Here is a 20672-nt window from a genome sequence, read left to right as displayed (position 1 = left end):
TATGCATTTATATATATATAGGTAGAGGCATGCTCTTGCTTGCCTCTACTGGTGGTTGGCTCTCACTGCGGTATTGTATCACTTCCTGTTCCGGAGCACAGCGGTGTTTTTCTGTATCTGTTAGCTGTTTAATCTGCGCAGTTAGATTGATCTAGTTATCTAGATTACGATTTGTTTCCCAGTGTAATCTTTACGTGCCTTAACTAAAGCACTCCTTCTGCTGAATCACCTCTAAATTATTTACACATTATTCACTTTGCGTGTTTTTAGGAATCCGCTAGCTTAGCGTAGCTACTAGCTCTTAGCCGGTTTAGCATGGCGGCTTCTCCTGTCTCTCCCGCACTTTTCTGCTCTGGGTGTGAAATGTTTAGTTATTCCTCGGCCTCCTTTAGCAGTAATGGTACTTGTAATAAGTGTAGCTTATTCGTAGCTTTGGAGGCCAGGCTGGGCGAATTGGAGACTCGGCTCCGCACCGTGGAAAATTCTACAGTTAGCCAGGCCCCTGTAGTCGGTGCGGACCAAGGTAGCTTAGCCGCCGTTAGTTCCCCCCTGGCAGATCCCGAGCAGCCGGGAAAGCAGGCTGACTGGGTGACTGTGAGGAGGAAGCGTAGCCCTAAACAGAAGCCCCGTGTACACCGCCAACCCGTTCACATCTCTAACCGTTTTTCCCCACTCGACGACACACCCGCCGAGGATCAAACTCTGGTTATTGGCGACTCTGTTTTGAGAAATGTGAAGTTAGCGACACCAGCAACCATAGTCAATTGTCTTCCGGGGGCCAGAGCAGGCGACATTGAAGGAAATTTGAAACTGCTGGCTAAGGCTAAGCGTAAATTTGGTAAGATTGTAATTCACGTCGGCAGTAATGACACCCGGTTACGCCAATCGGAGGTCACTAAAATTAACATTAAATCGGTGTGTAACTTTGCAAAAACAATGTCGGACTCTGTAGTTTTCTCTGGGCCCCTCCCCAATCGGACCGGGAGTGACATGTTTAGCCGCATGTTCTCCTTGAATTGCTGTCTGTCTGAGTGGTGTCCAAAAAATGAGGTGGGCTTCATAGATAATTGGCAAAGCTTCTGGGGAAAACCTGGTCTTGTTAGGAGAGACGGCATCCATCCCACTTTGGATGGAGCAGCTCTCATTTCTAGAAATCTGGCCAATTTTCTTAAATCCTCCAAACCGTGACTATCCAGGGTTGGGACCAGGAAGCAGAGTTGTAGTCTTACACACCTCTCTGCAGCTTCTCTCCCCCTGCCATCCCCTCATTACTCCATCCCCATAGAGACGGTGCCTGCTCCCAGACTACCAATAACCAGCAAAAATCTATTGAAGCATAAAAATTCAAAAAGAAAAAATAATATAGCACCTTCAACTGCACCACAGACTAAAACAGTTAAATGTGGTCTATTAAACATTAGGTCTCTCTCTTCTAAGTCCCTGTTGGTAAATGATATAATAATTGATCAACATATTGATTTATTCTGCCTAACAGAAACCTGGTTACAGCAGGATGAATATGTTAGTTTAAATGAGTCAACACCCCCGAGTCACACTAACTGTCAGAATGCTCGTAGCACGGGCCGGGGCGGAGGATTAGCAGCAATCTTCCATTCCAGCTTATTAATTAATCAAAAACCCAGACAGAGCTTTAATTCATTTTAAAGCTTGTCTCTTAGTCTTGTCCATCCAAATTGGAAGTCCCAAAAACCAGTTTTATTTGTTATTATCTATCGTCCACCTGGTAGTTACTGTGAGTTTCTCTGTGAATTTTCAGACCTTTTGTCTGACTTAGTGCTTAGCTCAGATAAGATAATTATAGTGGGCGATTTTAACATCCACACAGATGCTGAGAATGACAGCCTCAGCACTGCATTTAATCTATTATTAGACTCTATTGGCTTTGCTCAAAAAGTAAATGAGTCCACCCACCACTTTAATCATATCTTAGATCTTGTTCTGACTTATGGTATGGAAATAGAAGACTTAACAGTATTCCCCGAAAACTCCCTTCTGTCTGATCATTTCTTAATAACATTTACATTTACTCTGATGGACTACCCAGCAGTAGGGAATAAGTTTCATTACACTAGAAGTCTTTCAGAAAGCGCTGTAACTAGGTTTAAGGATATGATTCCTTCTTTATGTTCTCCAATGCCATATAACAACACAGTGCAGAGTAGCTACCTAAACTCTGTAAGGGAGATAGAGTATCTCGTCAATAGTTTTACATCCTCATTGAAGACAACTTTGGATGCTGTAGCTCCTCTGAAAAAGAGAGCTTTAAATCAGAAGTGTCTGACTCCGTGGTATAACTCACAAACTCGTAGCTTAAAGCAGATAACCCGTAAGTTGGAGAGGAAATGGCGTCTCACTAATTTAGAAGATCTTCACTTAGCCTGGAAAAAGAGTCTGTTGCTCTATAAAAAAGCCCTCCGTAAAGCTAGGACATCTTTCTACTCATCACTAATTGAAGAAAATAAGAACAACCCCAGGTTTCTTTTCAGCACTGTAGCCAGGCTGACAGAGTCAGAGCTCTATTGAGCTGAGTATTCCATTAACTTTAACTAGTAATGACTTCATGACTTTCTTTGCTAACAAAATTTTAACTATTAGAGAAAAAATTACTCATAACCATCCCAAAGACGTATCGTTATCTTTGGCTGCTTTCAGTGATGCCGGTATTTGGTTAGACTCTTTCTCTCCGATTGTTCTGTCTGAGTTATTTTCATTAGTTACTTCATCCAAACCATCAACATGTTTATTAGACCCCATTCCTACCAGGCTGCTCAAGGAAGCCCTACCATTATTTAATGCTTCGATCTTAAGTATGATCAATCTATCTTTGTTAGTTGGCTATGTACCACAGGCTTTTAAGGTGGCAGTAATTAAACCATTACTTAAAAAGCCGTCACTTGACCCAGCTATCTTAGCTAATTATAGGCCAATCTCCAACCTTCCTTTTCTCTCAAAAATTCTTGAAAGGGTAGTTGTAAAACAGCTAACTGATCATCTGCAGAGGAATGGTCTATTTGAAGAGTTTCAGTCAGGTTTTAGAATTCATCATAGTACAGAAACAGCATTAGTGAAGGTTACAAATGATCTTCTTATGGCCTCGGACAGTGGACTCATCTCTGTGCTTGTTCTGTTAGACCTCAGTGCTGCTTTTGATACTGTTGACCATAAAATTTTATTACAGAGATTAGAGCATGCCATAGGTATTAAAGGCACTGCACTGCGGTGGTTTGAATATTTGTCTAATAGATTACAGTTTGTTCATGTAAATGGGGAATCTTCTTCACAGACTAAAGTTAATTATGGAGTTCCACAAGGTTCTGTGCTAGGACCAATTTTATTCACTTTATACATGCTTCCCTTAGGCAGTATTATTAGACGGTATTGCTTAAATTTTCATTGTTACGCAGATGATACCCAGCTTTATCTATCCATGAAGCCAGAGGACACACACCAATTAGCTAAACTGCAGGATTGTCTTACAGACATAAAGACATGGATGACCTCTAATTTCCTGCTTTTAAACTCAGATAAAACTGAAGTTATTGTACTTGGCCCCACAAGTCTTAGAAACATGGTGTCTGGCCAGATCCTTACTCTGGATGGCATTACCCTGACCTCTAGTAATACTGTGAGAAATCTTGGAGTCATTTTTGATCAGGATATGTCATTCAAAGCGCATATTAAACAAATATGTAGGACTGCTTTTTTGCATTTACGCAATATCTCTAAAATCAGAAAGGTCTTGTCTCAGAGTGATGCTGAAAAACTAATTCATGCATTTATTTCCTCTAGGCTGGACTATTGTAATTCATTATTATCAGGTTGTCCTAAAAGTTCCCTAAAAAGCCTTCAGTTAATTCAAAATGCTGCAGCTAGAGTACTGACGGGGACTAGAAGGAGAGAGCATATCTCACCCATATTGGCCTCTCTTCATTGGCTTCCTGTTAATTCTAGAATAGAATTTAAAATTCTTCTTCTTACTTATAAGGTTTTGAATAATCAGGTCCCATCTTATCTTAGGGACCTCGTAGTACCATATCACCCCAATAGAGCGCTTCGCTCTCAGACTGCAGGCTTACTTGTAGTTCCTAGGGTTTGTAAGAGTAGAATGGGAGGCAGAGCCTTCAGCTTTCAGGCTCCTCTCCTGTGGAACCAGCTCCCAATTCAGATCAGGGAGACAGACACCCTCTCTACTTTTAAGATTAGGCTTAAAACTTTCCTTTTTGCTAAAGCTTATAGTTAGGGCTGGATCAGGTGACCCTGAACCATCCCTTAGTTATGCTGCTATAGACGTAGACTGCTGGGGGGTTCCCATGATGCACTGTTTCTTTCTCTTTTTGCTCTGTATGCACCACTCTGCATTTAATCATTAGTGATCAATCTCTGCTCCCCTCCACAGCATGTCTTTTTCCTGGTTCTCTCCCTCAGCCCCAACCAGTCCCAGCAGAAGACTGCCCCTCCCTGAGCCTGGTTCTGCTGGAGGTTTCTTCCTGTTAAAAGGGAGTTTTTCCTTCCCACTGTAGCCAAGTGCTTGCTCACAGGGGGTCGTTTTGACCGTTGGGGTTTTACATAATTATTGTATGGCCTTGCCTTACAATATAAAGCGCCTTGGGGCAACTGTTTGTTGTGATTTGGCGCTATATAAAAAAATTGATTGATTGATTGAGGTATGTATGTGTGTGTGTGTGTGTGTATATATATATATATATATATATATATACACAAGTATATATACATACATGTTCTATTTCTACCTCATTGCTTATGTCTTGTACTGTTACAAGTATTATTATTGCTTATCTTGCACACGCTGTTTGACGAACATTTTCCTGTACTTGCACCCACTCTGTGTGTTTTCTTAAGAGCTGATGTAACATGTGAATTTCTCCTCTGTGAGATCAATAAAGTTTATCTTCTAATGTTTTGATTATCTGTGCCTTCCACTGAGTAAAACTTTTTAACTGACTTAACACACACATTGTTTGATAATAAAGTGTAATTTGGGCAATAGAAGCAAATGGAGTTTAAAAGATTTTAGCCAATCTGTATGTAAACCTGCTACTGTAAACTATAAATCTACAACAGAGTAACTCAAGAAATAGGAAGCAGCTCATTTCATACTTGGATTTTATTGGATGTTATTGAGGTTTGATTTTTTTTTTTTATTCCCAACCATATGAGCCTGAAAACAATAATCCAGCTGTCAAAAGGGCCTATTTCTGGATCGTGGGTTGATAAGTCCAAGGACAGAAAAGGCACTGGCTGCTGCCGTTACCAAACCGATGGCCCCAATGGCCCGTGTAGCCTGTGAAGACGTGGAACAAGCAGAGGATGACTGATTATCATAAAGGATAAAACAAAACTCAATAACGCATGATCTTATATGATGGACATCACATAATGGATTTTGTTGCAGATGTTTTGGGGAAGTTTCTACTCAAAAATTGATACTCTTTTGACTTCTTCAGCCATTTCTTATGGTGACAGTTGTAAGGTTTGGAACCTCTTTCAGCACACAGTGGACAAGAAACAAAATATGAAGTTGCACCCAGAAGTCACATGTTATAGGTCTGGGAGAGTGCATATCCACCACACTATAGAACCATCTTAGGTCCTTGATTGCAACCACCAAGAAAAACAGTCCATCCTCACTTCATAAAAGTAATCAACCTGCAACAAACAGGTGAAATATAAGCGTCCCCTTGGCCTTCTTCAGCTGCTAGGGTCCTCAGTGCTGGATCATTACCAGAGACACACTCCACATGGCCAAAATATCATTGGTGAAGTTCTCTTGCAATTCAAGTAGTACACTTCATCTTAGTCTCCATAAGTATCCATTTTTTTGAATCAAGGACGATCCTGCTGTACCCAAGAATCCTCTGTAGTGACCTAGTACCAAAGACATCCACTTTTCTCCTTTGGTTACTGATTAGTATCTGTCTCACAACCATTCAGTAAGACAAGACGCACCAGGAACCAAAAGACCTGATTCCTCGGTCTCCTGGTACTGTATCATCACCACCATCCCCAAACCAACTGGAAAACCAACTTCATGACTCCAAAACCTCTTTCCATCTCTCACCTTCAAAGGCTAAGGATCCTGAGACATCACTTCAGTTCATTTAAATCTTAAGATAAAATCAGGCTTTTCACAATGTGACCCTCTTTAGGTTTTCATGTTTTCTCACACTATGGAGTAGGTAGCTTGGTAGATAAGGAGCTGGCCTGCCAATATGTAGACCTTTTGTCTGCATCCTTGGGCAAGATACTTCATCTACATTATCTCAGTACTGGCTGGGGAAGTAACCTATGTTGAACAAACGTCCTGTCCAGGGGGAATTTTAGCCCCATATCTGGTTCCTGTTATGGAACCTACTGTAAGCCGCAACAGGATTCAAGTCTAAATAGTACTTACTTCTTCACATTGCTAAATGTTTGACCTAGTGAAAGCCAGTCATTCAGCAAACTGATATAGGTTGTAATCCCCTGGCACAATAAAAATGGTAAACAGTGGCAGATGGATTAACAACTTGTGAGACTAAACTGTTACCAGAAATCAAAATCTACTGTAATGACACCAAAAGTATTGACTCACTGTGCAGGAAAACGGAAAAAAAAAATACAGATAGAACTGAAAGAGTGTATATAAAATTCAAGGCTAAAAGCATATTAGAGATCTATGATCTTTGAGTTTCGTGATTCAGTGTGGGCTGTTTATGTGCAGACCTGTTCAGACACCCCTTCCCCATATCTTAAAAGGGTTACAAAGTGCTCGCAGTTACTCCCCAGCAGGTCATATGACACTTCCTGTCCAATGAGGACTTGTGCTCGTTGAATGATTTCACAGACGGGCAGGGGTGTGCGGTTGTGGTCATATTTGTTGTTGACCCGGTACGTGTCACTCCCAACCACCTCCTTCAGCAGCTGCATGCGCACTATTGCCTTTCGGCTGAAGACTGACTTCACACTGGACATGGCTGCTGCCTGGCTCTCATCTGGGGAAGAATAATAGTATTTCATGGGGTTAGGATCAGCTGCTATAAGATGTAGATTCCAGGAATTAACAAGAGAACTTAATCCTCAGGACAACTTGGCCCAGATAGTTTTAGGGTTGAGTTAGGGTTTTTAACGCTGTTTTTACAGGCTGCCTGAAAATGCAGCTGTATTTCTTACAGTGGAAACATTTGTTGGAATAACTGGAGGAGGGCTTCATCTCACTTTAACCCATGCTAGCTTTTAGCTCAGCTCAGTAGCTACAGGAAGCGCCAACTGACCAATAGGAGTTAAGTTGATGATGTAACCATCTCCCAGGTAGAGCGCCCAGTGCTGATAGGCTGGTCTGAAGATTTCAATGAGGTCACCAGGCTGGGGGTCACCTTGAGGTTCAGGAAGGTCAGGGTCATTAGAGGCCATCTATACAGGCAACCAGAAGAGAAAAGGAGTGAAACACTAACAGCTTGATACAGTTGTAGGATGTCACAAAACTGACATTTACTTGTATAAAATGGAAGAACTAGTCATTCTGACATGTTCAGTACAGAATGAAAAGAGACCTTTGATCAAATCATTAGCATGTTGGACACTGGATCAAAGTTTGTCTGTTTGTTCCAGAACTCCTTCCAGGTCCGATGGCCAATTCCCACCAAAGTCTCATGTGGATGAAGGTTGACCCCAGAATTGCCCTTCAAACTGTGTTAGAAAATGTCAAGGTTATTGTGATCCAAGGTCAAAATTACAATCTTCACTCAAGTGTCCACCAAACGTGGCACATGTATGTATGTGGGTTACGGAATTTTCCAGGTGAGATTAAATTTGCCAAAGGTCAATCACTGGAGTCAAGGTCACTAGGGTCAAAGGTTAAAATTTAAGTTTTTCCACTCGTATTTGCACCAAACGTGGCAGACATGGTGAGGTTGGCTGTGGAGTGGCTCAGGTGTGGTAAAATTTACCAATGGTCAATAATTGGGGCCGAGGTCAGGTTTGACTGTTTGTTCTCTCAGGTCCTTTTATTGATTTCTACGAAACTTGGCATGTCAGTGATTTAATTTTGGCAAAGCTCAAATAATTTGATTTTCAACCTAACTGGTATCAAATGTGGCACATTCTTAGGTGGATTAAAAAAATTGTCCTGTCAAGGTGATCCAGAGGTCAATAATTTGGGTGAAGGTCAACATAATTGTGGCTAAAAGTGTTATTGCTGTAACTCTTGCAACAGCAATAAGTAATGGTATATGTGTGGCCCATACGTACTCTTGTGTTGTGGGCTGGGGTGTTTGGCTGGCTTGGTTTTTGTTTTCTGTTTCTCCCACCGGGTGGTATGCATTCAGGACTGAGTGGCTGAGCATTAGGATCTCACCCTGAACACCTGAGGCTTGTTTTCACATGCAGGTCATCAGGACTCACAGCTGTGGTGTATTCTGTCTTGATCAGAGATCGCTGCATTTAAACCTTGAATGCAGTGTGTGATTGCCAGAGACTCGACCTTGTGAGCAGACGTGTGAGATCGACGTCAGGAGAACAATCTCACCATCACGGACGCAGAGACCACTCCAGGTTTGACGCCACAGTCTGTGAAGGAGGATTGGGTGAGGTCTCACGCTCTTCAGCACACTTCCTGAGGTAATTCGGTTTTTGGTGACTTTTATGAAGTAATGACAGTGGATTTGGTGTCCCTCACACCTTGTGTTAGTGAGCTGTCACGTTATGCTAATTGTCTAATCAGCTTCTGCTGCAGTGGAGATTTGAACTGAGTTGTTCCGTGCCTGCAGGTTGAGAAGCTGATGTATAGATTTAAGCCAGGAAGTGTTTGCTGATTGCGTGCACCTTTGAGTTGTGTCTCTCTGTGTGGAGTTGGACTCACCTCATGTTTTCTTTCTTCACAGACTTGGTTTGTCACGGCCACCTGGGGGGTGTCGGCGGGGTCCCTGGGTCCGAACTGCTGTGGCTCCGGACCGTTTGCGCTGTTGAGAGCGCGCCGTGTTTCCACCTCACCAGACCGCGGACTTTTTAGTTGTTTAGCACGTCACACACTGTTATGTTTATTAAATTCTGTTATCTTTTGAACCGTGCTCTGCTTATTTTATGCTGGGTCCTTTCAAACGCTGGGTCGGTGCTCCGACTGCGTCCGAAACATAACAGTTGTCTAGTTTTGGAAATTTTTCTGCAATTTTCTGCTTTGGTTCAGGAAAAACCATTGAAAACATGTAAATTAATATATTTCCATTTTGATCTGCATGATCAAACTTTTATAAATACTTTTACATTAAATGTAGCCACACAGAAATTCTCCAACAGATCACTCACTCATATACACATTTCAAGGTCAGCAAGGTCATTCATACCCTGACATGCTACAGATCACCTTTCATAGAAACACAGTGTCCAGTGACACGTTAAAAGGCTTTCAGGCAGCTTACAGCAGAGCTCCGTTGTTGTTTATCCATCCCACATCATGCTTCCACAAATTCTAAAAACAAAAGAAAACACAGCTGAGATGATATTTCTTGCCATCTACGAGCAAATTATGAATTAAAAGTGAGAAATAATAATAAAAAATCCCTTCCTATTGTTTCTGGTAAGACAAGACCCTTTGTACAGGATTACAAAATTCTCAGAGGCAGAGAATGCTGGATCAGATGGTACAATGTGAAAGACAGCTCACGCACTGACAATACACAGCCGCTCACATACAGACAATACACACACACGCACACAAGCTGTTATGCTACATACGGTCCCACAATAGTCACCCACATAATGGGGAAGCTGACAGAAAAATATCAGCCGCACAGAAACACAAGTAAAAATGTGAATTTATACAACTTTCACTTTCAAAATAAATTTTCTGTCCCTTATACCCCGAGGTAATTACTGAAATGATCTAAAGCCCCCTGTCCAGGGAGGGGGGGATGTAATCCATATCAGCCCAGGAGACCAATTTGGGTATTCATGTCATCATTAATGTATGACGCTGAAGCCATATATTATTTTACTGAACCATGAAGACCATCAACACTGTGGGCGAACTGCCATCACATAAACATGTGATGTGCATTCATTGAATTAATTACAATCTCAGCAGGTATAATATATAATACGAACATTATAATAAGAACATTAGGCTACAAGTGGAGATATAGATAGATAGATAAAACACACATACACATTTTATCTCCTTTCCAGTACATCACAAATAAAGCATTAAAATGCTTTTTTGTTTTGTTACTATTATTTGGATTCAAATTAATAAATTAGTTAAATCACCTGAGTGGCAAGAGTGGTAAGAGGAGTAATACTTACTCAAACACCAGCAGTTTTTCTTCCTCACCATTTTAATTCTCCATCATAAATCTACGCATATCCATTAAAAATTACAATAAAAAGAAATGGGAAGAGACTTATTCAGACACACCCTGAGATGTCAAGAGGTTTTAAAATATTCCAAAACCAAAGCAGAAGCTGGACGTCCTGTTGGAGGTTTTTCCACTGTTCACTGGGACACACACACACACACACACACACACACACACACACACACACACACACACACACACACACACACACACACACACACACACACACACACAGACACAGACACACACACACACAGAGAGAGAGAGAGAGAGAGAGAGACCTGTTCAGAGCACAACTAACCATCCTACGTCATAATGTGTCTTTATTGTCATTTCGCATGTGCACAACAGCGTTTGCCAGGTGTTGTTTTTGGTTCTGTGTGTTTGTGTGTGAACAGTACTAATTCAGAGTTTTGATCCTATTTTCACCAAACTTGCTGGAATGACTGATGGACAACCGACGACAAAATGATTAAATTTTGAGAAAAATTGGTTAAAATAAGCCAATGTTGCATTGTTTGGCACGTATGAATGCCATGGGGTACAATGCATTTAGTGAGCAGTTGTCAGACATGCATGCTCCACATAAGCCCAAAGAAGGGTGGACAAAGTCCCTTAAACATGTCCCAGATGTAACAAGATCTTTCTGGTCAGTAACACAGACTTCACACTATACTGGTGCAATCTTGGAATAAGTCTTTGCCCCCCAAAGCTGAGAGCGAAAGTGTAACTTCACACTTAGTCACGTGAGATTTGCACACCACTGAACATGCACATTCAGTTTGTAACATTGGTCTATTCAAGCCAAAGTCCACATTTTGTAATAGTAGAAAGTAAGTTCCTTCAGTTCCTCCCTGGTTTTTATTTGGGGTCTCCACAGCAGATAGAAGGGTGGATCTGCATAGTGATTTGAGTTGATTGGACATGATTTGGAAAGGCACACACCTGTCTACATGTAAGGTCACACAGATGACAGTGCATGTCAGAGCACTAATCAAGCATGAAGTCAAAGGAATTGTCTGTAGACCTCTGAGACAGAATTGTCTCGAGGCACAAATCTGGGGAACAGTACAGAAACATTTCTGTTGTTTTGAAGGTCCCAATAAGCACAGTGGCCTCCATGATCCATAAATGGAAGACGTTCTGATCCACCAGGAGTCTTCCTAGAGTCTAAACTGCGTGATCGGGGGAGAAGGGCATTAGTCAGGGAGGTGACCAAGAACCTGATGGTCACTCTGTCAGAGCTCCAGCATTACTCTGTGGAGAGAGAAGAACCATCCAGATGGACAACCATCTCTGCAGCAATCCACCAATCAGGCCTGTATGATAAGAGTAGCCAGATGGAAGCCACTTCTTAGTAAAAGGCACATGGCAGCCCTCCTGGAGTTTGCCAAAATGCACCTGAAGGATTCTCAGACCAGAGAAACAAAATTTTCTGGTCTGTTGAGACAAAGATTGAACTCTTTGGTGAGAATTCCATGCATCATGTTTGGAGGAAACCAGGCACCATCCCTACAGTGAAGCATTGTGCTGACAGCATCACACTGTGGGGATGTTTTTCAGCAGCAGGAACTGGGAGACTAGTCAGGATGAGGGAAAGATGAATGCAGCAATGTACAGAGACATCCTGGATGAAAACCTGCTGCAGAGCACATATGGAGCTAAATCCACACACACCAAATCAAATTTATTAAAGTCTCCACAGTATCCGACTGTTGTATGTGTGCCAGGAGATCATTCCACAGAGCTGGGGCACTGTAAGAGAAAGCTCTGTGACCAGCAGACTTTTTATTCACCCTGGGAACACATAAAAGTCCTGCACCCTGCGAACACTGGGCCCAAGCTGGTACATAAGAGCTTACATGAACAATTTTATAAACTAATAACAGTACATTAAAATCCCATCTTGCAGAAACTGGAAGCCAGTGTAGGGATGCCAAAAAGGGCGTAATGTGGTCAAACTTTCTGCATTGTGTCAAAAGTCTGGCAGCAGCATTTTGAACCAGTTGAAGACCCCTAATGCTGGACTGCGGTAAACCAGAAAATAGAACAATATAATAGCCAGAATCAAGACGAGACAAATGCATGAATCAAAGTCTCAGCATCAGCCATAGACAAGATGGGACGAATATTCGCTACAGCCAAGATATCAAAGAAATGGCTTCTTAGACAACTCTGAATGTTCTTGAGTGGCCCAGCTGTGCCAAAACATCAGCGCGCAGCGAGACTTTGAGGTAACTGGTTGTCACAAACTGTTGTTAAACAATTAGAAGCCTAATTTCCTGCTTTTAAACTCAGATAAAACTGAAGTTATTGTACTTGGCCCCACAAATCTTAGAAACATGGTGTCTAACCAGATCCTTACTCTGGATGGCATTACCCTGACCTCTAGTAATACTGTGAGAAATCTTGGAGTCATTTTTGATCAGGATATGTCATTCAAAGTGTATATTAAACAAATATGTAAGACTGCTTTTTTGCATTTACGCAATATCTCTAAAATTAGAAAGGTCTTGTCTCAGAGTGATGCTGAAAAACTAATTCATGCATTTATTTCCTCTAGGCTGGACTATTGTAATTCATTATTATCAGGTTGTCCTAAACGTTCCCTGAAAAGCCTTCAGTTAATTCAAAATGCTGCAGCTAGAGTACTGACGGGGACTAGAAGGAGACAGCATATCTCACCCATATTGGCCACTCTTCATTGGCTTCCTGTTAATTCTAGAATAGAATTTAAAATTCTTCTTACTTATAAGGTTTTGAATAATCAGGTCCCTTCTTATCTTAGGGACCTCATAGTACCATATCACCCCAATAGAGCGCTTCACTCTCAGACTGCAGGCTTACTTGTAGTTCCTAGGGTTTGTAAGAGTAGAATGGGAGGCAGAGCCTTCAGCTTTCAGGTTCCTCTCCTGTGGAACCAGCTCCCAATTCGGATCAGGGAGACAGACACCCTCTCTACTTTTAAGATTAGGCTTAAACTTTCCTTTTTGCTAAAGCTTATAGTTAGGGCTGGATCAGGTGACCCTGAACCATCCCTTGGTTATGCTGCTATAGACTTAGACTGCTGGGGGGTTCCCATAATGCACTGAGTGTTTCTTTCTCTTTTTGCTCTGTATGCACCACTCTGCATTTAATCATTAGTGATTGATCTCTGCTCCCCTCCACAGCATGTGTTTTTCCTGGTTCTCTCCCTCAGCCCCAACCAGTCCCAGCAGAAGACTGCCCCTCCCTGAGCCTGGGTCTGCTGGAGGTTTCTTCCTGTTAAAAGGGAGTTTTTCCTTCCCACTGTTCCCAAGTGCTTGCTCACAGGGGGTCGTTTTGACCGTTGGGGTTTTTCCGTAATTATTGTATGGTTTTGCCTTACAATATAAAGCGCCTTGGGGCAACTGTTTGTTGTGATTTGGCGCTATATAAATAAAATTGATTTGATTTGATTTAATTTTTACACTAATGTAAAATTTATATTTTAACATGTGTTTTGGAAAATTTAGCTGCTACAATAGGCCGTGTATTATTCTTGGGCATGTTAAAACTACGTGTAGAATTTTCTTTTTTTGAGGGGGAGTGGTCAATAGAGGTGGGCGGATCGATCCTAATATGGATACCAACGCTGGTATTGATATTGAACAATCCTCATGTAAAAAGATCGATACTTTGTTTTAAGTTGTGTTGAGTGATATTTTTTAAACAAAAATGTTGATTGTGATAATAAAGTATTTTGTTGTCACGTACAATGTTTGGTGAAATTCTAGCCTAGGTCTTTTGGATCCTTTGGATCTATCAAGCTTAAATATGAAAAAGTATTGGTATCTGTATCGATTTCGCCAATACTGGGCCTGTATTTACTTGGTATCGGATCAATACCAAAATTCCCGGTATCGCCCACCTCTAGTGGTCAAACCAGCCCACAGTACCGTAGCCCGACAACCAGCCTGGCTATGAATTGGCCTGGATACTGGCCTGCATTTAGGAGTGAGATTTCCCACTCCGAAACAACAAATAAGAGAGGCATCAAAGTGAGGCTGTCGTCAGCGTCTCACCACCAACCAATCACAGGCGAGGAGAGAGAGGCCAGTTGTCAGGCTAACAGTACCCCTGTAGATAAGGGCACATCCAGATTTTGTAAGGGGGGGGGGGGGGGGGTGTGACTAAAAGGGGAGCGTGACTGGGAGGGATGCCCCCTTAGAAATTTTAGAATTTTTCGATGGCATTTCCTGCATTTTTGGTGCATATTGTTGGGAAGGTGTCGTAGCACGGACCCACAACAGGGGGCGCAAATGAACGGACAATGAATAAGCCAAAAAGGTAACAATTTAATGTTGTGATAATACACAACGAAACGTACAGTAATTTGCACAGTCAATTTAACACCAGGTGACGTGTGGGCAGGCTCGAAGATAGAAGACCCCCGACGAGAGAGAAGCCGCGTCCCACACGGCTTCCACCACCAACGGTCTGAAGAACACCGGAGCCGCCAAGTCCCGAGTCCCCAGGTGGCCTCTGTCTTCGGCTGTCGACCCTGGTACTGCTGGCAGAAAGCAGAAATATGAGTGAGTGAGTCCGCACACTCAGTAATTCTCAGTCCAAACACAGTGAGGAGGGAGCACCTCCACCTCCAAACTAGGAACACACTAACAGCTCCTGTAACCACTTATCTGGATGGAGTGAGAGGCGAAGACGTCGCTTCTCTCACTGACCGCCAACCCAGCTGAAAGGGCACCACAGGACAACGGCTGCAAACAGATCAGACGTAAGTCGCAGTTTAAATTCAGCAGAGAAATTACCTTGGTAATGGTAGTCGATTTCTCGGCGGGGAGGTGGAGTTGCAGTCCGGCTTTTATGGTGGTGATGATGAACGAGTGACAGCTGGTGCAGAGGATGAGTGACAGCTGTCACTTCTTTTGGGTCTGGCGCTCTCTCGTGCTTGGAGCCCGCACTCCAATCAGGGCGCCCTCTGGTGGTGGTGGGCCAGCAGTACCTCCTCTTCAGCGGCCCACACAACACATATTTTACTTCAAAATACACCACAGGGAAAAGAAACTTTATAACCTTTTGTTTTGTTTTGTTTTTTTGAACTTGTGTTGTACAGTCTTGAATTTGATGCTATGATGACAACAGAGACCATTTGAATTGTCTGTCTTAACAGTGTAGGAAATTTCTGAATTTTAAGGTGGCATTTTCTGTTTTTTTTTAACGTATATTTTACCACAAAATACACCACAGAGAAAAATCCACTTCTTTTTTTTTTTTAACCTGTTTTTATTTATTTGAACTTGTATTGTACAATCTTGAATTGATGCTGTGATGACAAGTAACAGAGACCATTTGAAATGTCTGTGGCTAAAAAGTGAGCACCTTTGCTACACCTTGCTGAATCATGGTGTGGTATAAATGTATCTAGCTGAGTCACTTGTTGAATTAAAGGTTCAGAAACAGCATTCTGCAGGGTTTTTGATTTTTTTTTTTTTTTTTTTGGTCCATGTATCATTGTATTTGGGGATTTAAAGACACACAATGAACTGAGACGCAATTAACAGTATTGATAGAAATAGAATTTGCCAAATGTTGAAGTTTCTAAACATTTTAATCTTCCTCAGCTTTGAATGCTTTTGAAAAATTCCTTCTGAGTTGAGTGCCCAGCCTGCAGTCAATGCGTCAATGCAACTGTTTGTTATAAATGAGTTGAAATGAAAGTTGACCATGAGACTGATGTTTTGAAACACAGTTGTAAATTCTCTGAGTTTTTGAAGTTTTGGCAAGGATGTATGAATTAGACCCGAAAATGCAGACACAGCAGACTCAGAGCTTTGAGTAAAATGATAAGTGATTTATTTTACAGAGTCTGCAAAGGTTAGGGTGGTGAGCAGAACTGTCCTTAGAGACCAGTGGGTCTGGAGGCAAACAGGAGCTGAGGCTGGGTGTGGCTGGCTGAATAAACACAGATGACAAACAAAGTTAAATCCAGTTTCAAAAAGTTCACACAACACAGAATGAACTATGAACAAGAATCATGTCTACCGCAGGAAGTAAGTTGAAGAACTGGTGAGAAGTGGAAGAATGAGCTGGTCTTTAAACTGCACAGGCATGGATAATAGATTGCTGGTGTGATATGTCACAAGGTCAGCCACACGCAGCCTAGACCCACAAAATACACAGAGGTCCGGGGGGGGGGGTGACACAGCAGACGATATATACAGTGCTGTGAAAAAGTTATTGCCTCTTGAGCTTTTACATGTTTGAAATTTTTTATAACATCAAAAAAAAAAAAAAAAAAAAATTCAGGCTTTTTATATTAACATTTCTAAAATTCTACCCTTTATGCTCACAGTGAAAAGTAATCTGTACATTATTGTCGGGTTTTAGTCCTGTTTGTGTTCCAGTTTTTAATTTGTCCGCTTTTCTTTTCCTTCCATTTGCCCCGGTCTTGATTTGTTAGTTGTTTTTATTTTGTCACTTGATTATTCTCATTATAGTTTGGTTCTGATTATTCCTGTTTATGCATTATTCTTTGGTTCCTGGTTTTGGCTCTTTATTGTATTCTTGGTTCACACATATATTGTATTTTCGGTTCAGTCATTTATTGCCTTTTCTGTCATTCATTAGTCTCAGGTTTTGTTCTGGTTCTTCATGTAGTCACTGTTTAGCCTTTAGTTTGTTAATCATGTAGTTTTCTTTATTACCTTTTACACTCCGACCATTTGTCAGTCCTGTTCTTGTTTTGTCTTACCTGTTGTGTAATCAGTAGTTGCATTTCTTGGTTGTTCAGTTTGTATCATGCGTTGTATTATCTGTTATCTATCTTTCCTTTTGCGTAGTTCCGTTCTTTGTTATTCTCAGCACTTATTCCTTTTTCAGTTTTACAGTTTGTTTTGCCATGTTTATTGTATTCACATTTATGTATCACTCTATATTCTTCCCATTCTAGTTTTGGTTGTGATCTTGTTTTCTTGTTTTGCGATTTTTAGACTAGTCACGTCATTTCTTAGTTTGGCTCCTTTTGTTTTGCACACATTAATTATTGTCTGCCTAAAGCACATCACATTTTGCACCATTAGTTTTTCCAGTCACTTTGTTCTCTTGGTTCTGTCTGTGTTGCGTTTTCCTTCCCTCACGTTCTTGCACCTGTTCTGTCTTCATCCTCATCATTCAGCCACGTCCCTTATCCAGATCCCATACTCTCACGCATCCTGCTCAGAGTGCTGCTCTCACTGGACCGACATCTCTGCTATTTTGGGATTGTGGGATAGCTCGCGGCCACAGATTGAACTGGCTGGACAACTTTCGCCACACTCACGAGCGCCACTAGCTTGTGACATGCCGACATGAGAAGATGCTGCTGGATCTTGCTGTGGCAACATACAGAATGTGTCTCTTCCCAGATAGATCTGTTTCAGTGCAGCTTCTTCTTCTGATGTTAACACCCAAGTCTTTCATCACCAACTGTAAATGGTAATCAAAATATTAGTTAAACAGTAAGCATTAGATAAACAGTAGTCGTGTCTTTCTGAACTCTTCCGCGTCAAACTCCATCGTGTCAATGTTTACAGTTTGCTTGAGCGATAACAGGTGAAGTTGCTCATAAACTTTAAGTTTCTTAAATATTTATTACGGCCACTCTTAAAACTTCAGTTATCTTTCTAATTTTATTACTGGTAAATTTTAGAATTGATTTCGATGAGATATACTCATTATCTCACACAAATATATCACGTTTATCTGGGAACTACTTTTTGCGCAGGAATTCATCAAGCACGTCAGCCGCGGGCATGTAGTAACACAGAATCCCCAGAAACTGGATAGTAGTTTGGCCAAAATAAGAGTGTCCACTTTTAGATTGCCATAAGCTAAGCTAGTGGCACTTGTGAGAGTGTGACTCTGCTTGATAATTGACAGAGGCCTAGGGAGGCCCCTAATACAATTAGATTACTGACAAAATAATATGACATTCAGTTATTGTTGTGTGGGCCGCTGAAGAGGAGGTACTGCTGGCCCACCACCACCAGAGGGCGCCGCCGCCCCACAGGAGCAGCCTCGGTAACAGCTGTCACCCATCACCTGAGACAGCTGACGGCAATTATCACTGGGGTATATCAGCAGGACGGCATCTCCACCTCATCGCCGAGATATCGTTCTACCTGGAAGGTAATAATCTCAGCTGACTGCTTGACAGTAACCTTTGTGATTTTTGTGAGTGATTGCAGACTTTTTTCTCCAACGAGAGGTGGAGGTAGCTTCCCTGCCATACAGGTTGCTGGGTGCAAACGCGCCCACGTTAATTGTGTTCTTGTTCCTCGCCAGCAGTACCAGGTCCGACACGCGGAGGCAGTGGCCACCTGGGAGTTCGGAACTTGGCGGCTCCAGTATTCCCGGGGTCCTGTGGCGGAGGAAACCGTGTGGTTCCGGTTCTACTTTGGAGAGGCATCTCCTATCTTCGAGCCTGCCCACACGACACCTTTGTGAATTGACCTTTGTCCATTGTTGTAATTTGTTGTGTTTGTTGTGCACGTTCGCAACAGTAAAGTGTTGTTATTTGACCTATTCCATTGTCCGTTCATTTGCGCCCCCTGTTGTGGGTCCGTGTTCCTACACTTTCCCAACAGTTATAAACTTATAATCACATATATTTTATTTACAATGTATTAGTAACACCAAGTTTATTTGTTTTGGAAAGATTTCTCAATGCTCATACCTCCTCTCTATTGATATAAAATGGTTCAGTCCCACCTGCTGTTCCGTCCAACAGCTGCAGACACTTTTCACACAAGTGCAGGAACAGAAGGCACGACAGCTCAAAGCTCAGATAGGAAAAAAAGATTAAATAAAGCTTAGACAGGAGGACAAAGAAGTGTTGCCAGAATATCACCCAGTTCTTTCATAGGTGAGGAGGGTCTGTGATGGAAAGTTCTGGAATGTTAGCCTGTTGTCTGTTCTTAACTTGTCCATAAACTGTCTCACTTTTCTCCTCATATTAGCTCCTATTTCTGAAGAAAACTCTAGATTTCTGCATTTTACTGTTTTAGTTAAATAATCAGCGCATGCAAATGTGTAGCAAGCTTGCTCAAACAATGACTCATATTCCACAATCAATCAATCAATCAATCAATCAATTTTTTTTATATAGCGCCAAATCACAACAAACAGTTGCCCCAAGGCGCTTTATATTGTAAGGCAAGGCCATACAATAATTATGTAAAACCCCAACGGTCAAAACGACCCCCTGTGAGCAAGCACTTGGCTACAGTGGGAAGGAAAAACTCCCTTTTAACAGGAAGAAACCTCCAGCAGAACCAGGCTCAGGGAGGGGCAGTCTTCTGCTGGGACTGGTTGGGGCTGAGGGAGAGAACCAGGAAAAAGACATGCTGTGGAGGGGAGCAGAGATCGATCACTAATGATTAAATGCAGAGTGGTGCATACAGAGCAAAAAGAGAAAGAAACAGTGCATCATGGGAACCCCCCAGCAGTCTACGTCTATAGCAGCATAACTAAGGGATGGTTCAGGGTCACCTGATCCAGCCCTAACTATAAGCTTTAGCAAAAAGGAAAGTTTTAAGCCTAATCTTAAAAGTAGAGAGGGTGTCTGTCTCCCTGATCTGAATTGGGAGCTGGTTCCACAGGAGAGGAGCCTGAAAGCTGAAGGCTCTGCCTCCCATTCTACTCTTACAAACCCTAGGAACTACAAGTAAGCCTGCAGTCTGAGAGCGAAGCGCTCTATTGGGGTGATATGGTACTACGAGGTCCCTAAGATAAGATGGGACCTGATTATTCAAAACCTTATAAGTAAGAAGAAGAATTTTAAATTCTATTCTAGAATTAACAGGAAGCCAATGAAGAGAGGCCAATATGGGTGAGATATGCTCTCTCCTTCCAGTCCCCGTCAGTACTCTAGCTGCAGCATTTTGAATTAACTGAAGGCTTTTTAGGGAACTTTTAGGACAACCTGATAATAATGAATTACAATAGTCCAGCCTAGAGGAAATAAATGCATGAATTAGTTTTTCAGCATCACTCTGAGACAAGACCTTTCTAATTTTAGAGATATTGCGTAAATGCAAAAAAGCAGTCCTACATATTTGTTTAATATGCGCTTTGAATGACATATCCTGATCAAAAATGACTCCAAGATTTCTCACAGTATTACTAGAGGTCAGGGTAATGCCATCCAGAGTAAGGATCTGGTTAGACACCATGTTTCTAAGATTTGTGGGGCCAAGTACAATAACTTCAGTTTTATCTGAGTTTAAAAGCAGGAAATTAGAGGTCATCCATGTCTTTATGTCTGTAAGACAATCCTGCAGTTTA

At 41.8% G+C, this 20672-nt stretch overlaps 1 protein-coding gene across 2 annotated transcripts; it reads right to left on the bottom strand.

The window, feature by feature from the left end:
* Positions 1-5218: 5218 nt before the first annotated feature.
* plaat1 (phospholipase A and acyltransferase 1) lies at positions 5219-10417 on the bottom strand. 2 transcript variants are annotated; one of them, XM_034180827.1, is made up of 5 exons: positions 10318-10417; positions 9435-9484; positions 7293-7431; positions 6745-7013; positions 5219-5323 (listed from the first exon to the last, which is right to left on the bottom strand). In XM_034180827.1, the coding sequence occupies exons 2-5, from the start codon at positions 9459-9461 to the stop codon at positions 5222-5224; spliced, it is 537 nt and encodes a 178-aa protein (XP_034036718.1). In that variant the 5' UTR covers positions 9462-9484; positions 10318-10417; the 3' UTR covers positions 5219-5221. The 2 variants fall into 2 exon arrangements, with proteins under 2 accessions (XP_034036718.1, XP_034036719.1); XM_034180828.1 differs by lacking the exon at positions 10318-10417 and having other exon boundaries at positions 9435-9686.
* Positions 10418-20672: the final 10255 nt, after the last annotated feature.

Source organism: Thalassophryne amazonica, chromosome 10, assembly GCF_902500255.1.
Source record: "Thalassophryne amazonica chromosome 10, fThaAma1.1, whole genome shotgun sequence".
NCBI classification, from domain to species: Eukaryota; Metazoa; Chordata; class Actinopteri; order Batrachoidiformes; family Batrachoididae; genus Thalassophryne; species Thalassophryne amazonica.
Note: the sequence above shows the minus strand (reverse complement) of the source record. Positions and strands in the feature narration are given on the sequence as shown.

Coding starts and splice junctions, on each gene's coding strand:
- plaat1 (XM_034180827.1), bottom strand. CDS start 9,461: ATGGATAAACAACAACGGAGCTCTGCT. Junction 7,432..9,434: donor AACAACAACGGAGCTCTGCT/GTAAGCTGCCTG, acceptor TTGCCTGTATAG/ATGGCCTCTAATGACCCTGA. Junction 5,324..6,744: donor GGGAAGGGGTGTCTGAACAG/GTCTGCACATAA, acceptor ACGTCTTCACAG/GCTACACGGGCCATTGGGGC.